General features: G+C 34.6%; 3 protein-coding genes across 3 annotated transcripts; 1 reads left to right on the forward strand and 2 right to left on the reverse strand.

The window, feature by feature from the left end:
* Positions 1-2,973: 2,973 nt before the first annotated feature.
* Positions 2,974-3,435, reverse strand: LOC123685867 (histone H2B-like). Its single transcript, XM_045625727.1, has one exon. The coding sequence runs from the start codon at positions 3,391-3,393 to the stop codon at positions 3,022-3,024; it is 372 nt and encodes a 123-aa protein (XP_045481683.1). The 5' UTR covers positions 3,394-3,435; the 3' UTR covers positions 2,974-3,021.
* A 1,646-nt stretch (positions 3,436-5,081) lies between these two features.
* Positions 5,082-5,492, reverse strand: LOC123686655 (histone H3). Its single transcript, XM_045626868.1, has one exon. The coding sequence runs from the start codon at positions 5,490-5,492 to the stop codon at positions 5,082-5,084; it is 411 nt and encodes a 136-aa protein (XP_045482824.1).
* Positions 5,493-5,660: 168 nt separating this feature from the next.
* LOC123685696 (histone H4) lies at positions 5,661-6,055 on the forward strand. Its single transcript, XM_045625500.1, has one exon. The coding sequence runs from the start codon at positions 5,698-5,700 to the stop codon at positions 6,007-6,009; it is 312 nt and encodes a 103-aa protein (XP_045481456.1). The 5' UTR covers positions 5,661-5,697; the 3' UTR covers positions 6,010-6,055.
* Positions 6,056-6,684: the final 629 nt, after the last annotated feature.

Consider the following 6,684-nt stretch of genomic DNA (forward strand, 5'->3'; position numbering starts at 1 on the left):
GTGATTATCGGCTATATCTCGGAAATGGTTGTATCGAAGGAAATGATTTTTGAAATATAGCTTTTTTTTGATGTGATACATCTTCTCCGAACACCAGATTCCATACACATTCTTCTGTTTCTATGTTATGAACATAACATACCATCAAAATACCAGAAATTCGAAGAAACCAACTCTTAATAGTAATTTGAACGTTCATTGAAGAATATTTGGCTAATTTGAAAAATAAAAGTATTCTTCATATTTTCTCGTACAAAGCGCCGTTTTCGAATAACTTGATCTTAAAAAAAAAAAATTATCTGTGAAATTCAAAAAATTGGGTACTTTGGCTGAATGCAACTCTGTTCTATTGTGGAAAAAAAACCACAGAAATGAATATTTACTATGAAGTCATGTCTCAGATTTAAGAATTGAAGTACTAGCCAACTTAGTTTGAAAATGAAGTTATTTGAATAAGCTCACCTCAACTCCTCGATTTGATTAAAAATCACTGAGCTTTGGCACAGCTCTGATAATAAGAAGATACTTCACTAAAATCAACATTCTTTTTGAAAAGTCCAGATTATTCATAAAACCCATGTTTAAAAAAGTTTTCACAAAATAGTCCCATTATAATGACAACAATCAATATCCCACTAAAGACTGCTGCTATCGAACAATACTGTATTCTTCTTCGGCTCATTCTAACTCACATCGAAACATACCACACACATCGAAACATACCACTAGGTACATACTAGACAAATTTTCATGTGATTGAGATTGAATACTTTTATTCTTTTGCTATTCCATAAATTCATCCTAAGAGCTTATGATTGACATACTTCCAAGAGGGCCATAATTGTTTTAATGTGAAAACAAATCAGGTGAGTTGAAAGAAACCAAATATTCTATTGTGGATAATTATATTGAATACTTCTCATTTATTTTCAATGCCAAAATCAAGATGAATTAAGTAGTAAAGTTGGCTATAATGTAGGTACACATTAACAACAAATTTGATAACAAGTGGAGTCTAACATTTTCCATTGATTACAGAGCCAGAATATTTTACATATTTCCATATTTTCATACTGATGGTTTCAAAAATATTGATGCATTTCAATATTTTTATGAGATAGTTGGAACAAATCAAATGCTTCATTTCATAACAAATATCTTATAACAATAACAGTGTAAACTGTAAATGAAAATTTTAGGTTAGAACATAGATTATTCGAACCGAACTGCTGTGTTTATATTTGGCATCACTCGAAATTTGAAATTCAAACTTAAAACCACAGATTACTATAGTCTGTGTTAGATCTTTCATAGATGAATATTATTTATTTGAGATTTTAAGGTTAATTCTTGCACGAAAAATAAACAACGATATCATATAAATGAAATATAATGAATGAATGGATATGAGTATCAGAACTAATATGGCTGGTAGCGAGCTCAATTCGTTATAATTATCGAAAATGAAATAGAAATCAAGAGAAGAATATTTAATCTTTAGCGTCAACGAAATTGGAATAACTCATTTATTTGATTATAAACACTACTTTGTTCAACAAATGGAATGTTAAACGTAAGTTTATGATGGTTTTTCTAATTTAGTAGCTTATTTCCAAGGTTCGAGAGGTATATCTTATGCTTGAGAAAACTTCAGTGTTCCGGTTTTCAGGGGTGAATTAGCTCATTTTGAAAATTTAAAATGGCTATATCTTTTTAACAGGGCCGAATCGGAAAAAATGGTAAATGAAAAAAGTGTTTCTTTTGACCTCAAGAACCTTCGGTTAAAATATATGTACAAGTCAAAGACTCACCCTGTATATATATATATATATATATATATATATATATATATATAGATATATGTCGGAAGGATAACGAGGGTAATTGTTCATAAAACAAATCATAAGGATAAGGACAGTCCCTCTCAGAGAACTGTCCTTATCCTTATGATTTGTTTTATGAACAATTACCCTCGTTATCCTTCCGACATGTTATTATTCCTGGATTCGGATGTCACGCAGTTAGTTATAGCTTTTCGCGTGGTGATGTCGGTTGTTGCCCGAAAACACATTGGGTCTTCCTGCTGAAACCACAAATGGATTGCTGGCTTCTGTTGTTGACTCTGTTTGTTTGTTGTTTCTTTCAAGTGTTGCACATCCTAACACTTGTTCACCGTACTGATGAGGGCCGAAAGCCCGAAACACGTGTCTACGGTTAGTATTTCTCTGAGAGGGACTGTCCTTATCCTTATATAGATATATATATATATATAGATATATATATTGATATATATATATAGATATATATATATATATATATATATATATATATATATATATATATATATATATATATATATATATATATATATATATATATATATATATTTTTAACAATCACTGTTTGCAACAGGTTTATATATATATATATATATATATATATATATATATATATATATATATATATATATGTATATATATATATATATATATATATATATATATATATATATATATATATATATATATATCTACTCACACCACGAATGGGCTGGTTGAGATGCATCTAACTGGGAACACAGCCAAACTTGGACTTCACGAAGATCTAATAGAGAAGGCGCAAAAGGAGATGATCTTGTGGACCACGAGAATTGTGAGAAGTTTCCTCAGAAGCAATTGAGTGTTGCCTTGTTCTGAGAGGAACCGGCAACCTCTAAGCCTTACCCTGCAACGGTATAAATATATATTTATATATATATATAGTAACAATTGAAAAGCAGGTAAATAACATTGAACCGAATATATATACATATATACATATATATATGATATTGGTGTGCAAAATTATCAGACATGGTATAGGAAGTTGACGAACATATTCGAATTATATTAGTATGGATTATTTCAAATTGATAAATCTACATGTCGTTAACGGTGAAATTAGAGATCAGACTATAATTATAAGTTTTAAAAATTTGTGGTTCTGAAAAGAACCGTTTGATATGCAACAACAATTCCTGCTTTATTTGGAACTGGTGTATTTTGTTACTGCTTTAGTTCCTTCGCTGACGGCGTGTTTTGCCAACTCACCGGGCAAGAGAAGGCGCACTGCTGTTTGAATTTCCCTGCTGGTTATTGTCGAACGTTTGTTGTAGTGAGCAAGTCTACTCGCCTCGGCGGCGATGCGTTCGAAAATATCATTAACGAAACTGTTCATGATGCTCATAGCCTTGCTTGAAATACCCGTATCCGGATGGACTTGTTTCAATACTTTATAAATGTAGATAGCGTAACTTTCCTTCCTCTTGCGTTTCTTCTTCTTGTCGCTTTTAGAAATGTTTTTTTGGGCCTTGCCAGCTTTCTTGGCAGCTTTTCCGCTAGTTTTAGGAGGCATCTTCAATCGATCAATCTGACGATAAGTGAAAACTAAAAAATTACCTTCTCAGTGTAAACTTTTTATTTGAGATCGTACCACCTAAATTGACTCCACCTATTTAAGTTCGGGTATATACCCGAACCTACAAACTTCAAAAGAAAATAGAAGTTGGTCCCGGGTCATCTCCGACAAAACCATTTAGGAACCATAGCACTGCCTTTCACAACACTGCTGACGCATCACCTGAATAATCAACTGATGGACATTTCATCAAACCCGAAGAATTAAAGCTTAGCACAGAGTTCGATGGACTCTAGCAATGGCGAGTGTCTGCAAAAACTACCGCCATCTCATCGTCTATGGTATTCCAAACATGTCGCAAGCTAGATTGTTGTACATTAACCCTTACTGGTGATGGGATGTTATTTACAACTTGTATGCTCATTATCCTCTTCAAAATGTTATGAAACAGTCGGTGGAATGCTGATTAGAGAAGAGCGATATTTCACGAACTGTGATTTAATCACTGAGATCAGAATGTCACAGGTAGTCACGGTTCCGAAAAACGAATACAGAGCGTGACGGGATCACAGTTTGAACATTTCACAGATCTTTTCAGGGCATATCATCGTCCGTTGCAATCGTAAATTATGAAGGCAGCCTGATGTTTTTATTGCTTCGGAACCTTTTTCGACTAACATAATTGCATATTTTTATGACAATCCCAGCATCGTAGGCAACTTCGCATGCTGTAGGAAGTATTTTTGTAGAACTAGTTGAACAATAAATACTTGCTGCAAACTAATAACTACTGCATTACTGCATAATTGGTGGTGGCAATAAAATTCTATTTTATGCTTATCTTTGATAAACAACCCCAAAGAAATTCTTTCTATATTGAAGTTGTCGACCGAAGCAATAAATGGTACTCTGTATTATAAAAAATAAACGAAAACACGTCAGCGACATAATAATAATAGGCGAAAGAATAATAACAGGCGAAAGACCAGCAATCTTTGGGCTTTCTTCACAAAAGTTGATGTAAATTATGCTACTTGTAATTTATGCAAGTTGAAATTATCTTTCAAAATCACCTCTTCAAATTTGAGGAAACATTTGAAAAATCGATATCCTTCTGTTACGTTCCTAACTAAATCTGAAATAAGGAAAAGAGTTGAATATGTAAGAAAAATGGATGTTTTCATAACAATTTTGCTTTGAATGAGTGACCAATTCGAGTTGCAAAGATAAACGAACTAAGGTTTGGGTGATTCATACAAATATTATTAACAAGCAACCTAAACAGTGATCACGTCACGCTTTAATTTCACTGATATCATAAAGTAACGTTCACGTTTCACAACGTGATCTAGAAATCACGGTATCGCTTCTCTCTAATGCTGGTCATCAGAATCTTTTGCAGTTGAATGATCGAATTGGAAATAAGACGGCATAATTTGCTTCCAGCTTAAAATAAGCTATTGCGCCAAGATATAGAGGATATCAAAAGACTGATGGAAAATCCATAATCAAAATTGAAATTCGTAACGCATTTTGTTGGAAGAAATTAAGTAAGGTTATATTGCACTATTGATATCGGATCTTTAATTTGGGATACCTTATAAGAAATCAATCAATTGTATAAATGTAAAAAAAAAAGTTGTGGTTCTGAAAAGAACCGATTTTAAACTTTGTGAAAAAGATGCTTAAGCACGTTCGCCACGGATACGTCGAGCAAGTTGAATGTCCTTCGGCATAATGGTTACTCTCTTGGCGTGAATGGCACATAAATTTGTATCTTCGAATAGACCGACCAGATAAGCTTCGCTAGCTTCTTGAAGGGCCATCACGGCGGAGCTCTGGAAACGGAGATCGGTCTTGAAGTCTTGGGCAATTTCGCGCACTAACCTTTGGAAAGGAAGTTTGCGAATCAACAGCTCGGTACTTTTCTGATAACGACGGATCTCACGAAGAGCTACGGTACCTGGACGGTAACGATGAGGTTTTTTTACGCCACCAGTAGCGGGTGCACTTTTACGTGCCGCTTTTGTGGCAAGTTGCTTACGCGGTGCCTTTCCGCCAGTGGATTTTCTTGCGGTTTGCTTCGTACGGGCCATCTCGAGTATGGGTATAAACTAGTTGAGGGAAATCTTAGATTCATCTATTTATAGCGGAATAGGTAGGCGGTTCCACTGCACATTCTCGCAATATCATTGGTTGGTCGTGTAGATCTAGTGGTGGGGAAAACTGTGATGGTATAAAAGCCGTATTTTCCGCTAAAACCTTTAGTTAATTCTTGTTATTGTAGTCGTTAACTGAAAAATGACTGGCAGAGGCAAAGGTGGTAAGGGTTTGGGAAAAGGTGGCGCTAAGCGTCACAGGAAAGTTCTACGAGACAATATCCAAGGAATCACGAAGCCCGCTATCAGAAGATTGGCCCGCCGCGGTGGGGTGAAACGTATCTCTGGTTTGATTTACGAAGAAACTAGAGGTGTACTTAAGGTATTCCTAGAAAACGTTATTAGAGACGCTGTAACTTACACCGAACACGCAAAAAGGAAGACTGTAACAGCAATGGACGTCGTATATGCTTTGAAACGCCAAGGTCGTACGTTGTACGGTTTCGGAGGTTAAATTTCACCATCGAAATATTGCTATCGGTCCTTTTCAGGACCACAAAGTTAACTTTTTCTCGTTTTTTCCATTACACAAATATCATACAATCCGAAAGCAAACAAAATTCCCACAAAGCCTAAGCCTGTCCGTGAGATGGGCAACCAAATTACTATGACGAGATAATTCTTTTGGAATTCAGCGTTAAGGGTAAACAGCTAACATTTTCATTCACCTAACTATAAATATTATTTATTAATTTTTTTTTTACTTGGAATTGCTGTGAACATACGATCGCAAAATGTAAAAATATTCCGAGGACAAACAAAAGTGTTATCTATTCAAGTTTATAAGCATTTGGTTAGTAGTGCACTAGGAGTAACATTTCTCATCCAAATTTTATTGCCACCTTATTTTATCAATTTGAACAAATTAAGAAATGGGCTTATATAAATTATTCCATAAAATATTTTCACAGAATCGATGACGGTAGGCGGCGATAAGATATATAATTATTTTTTCTGCGCGTTCCGTTCATCAACTTTACATCGACAACAGAATGGTAAAGAGTCGAAACAATTTCGTACCTCGGCATGGGATCATTCGAGGGAAATCCGCTGTAGGATTGAAAAGGCAAGAGCAGCTTCCATTAAAATGAAAAAACTTTTCACGATTCAGGACCTGAACAAGAAGACC

The sequence above is a fragment of the Harmonia axyridis genome, chromosome X, assembly GCF_914767665.1.
Source record: "Harmonia axyridis chromosome X, icHarAxyr1.1, whole genome shotgun sequence".
Classification (NCBI taxonomy): domain Eukaryota; kingdom Metazoa; phylum Arthropoda; class Insecta; order Coleoptera; family Coccinellidae; genus Harmonia; species Harmonia axyridis.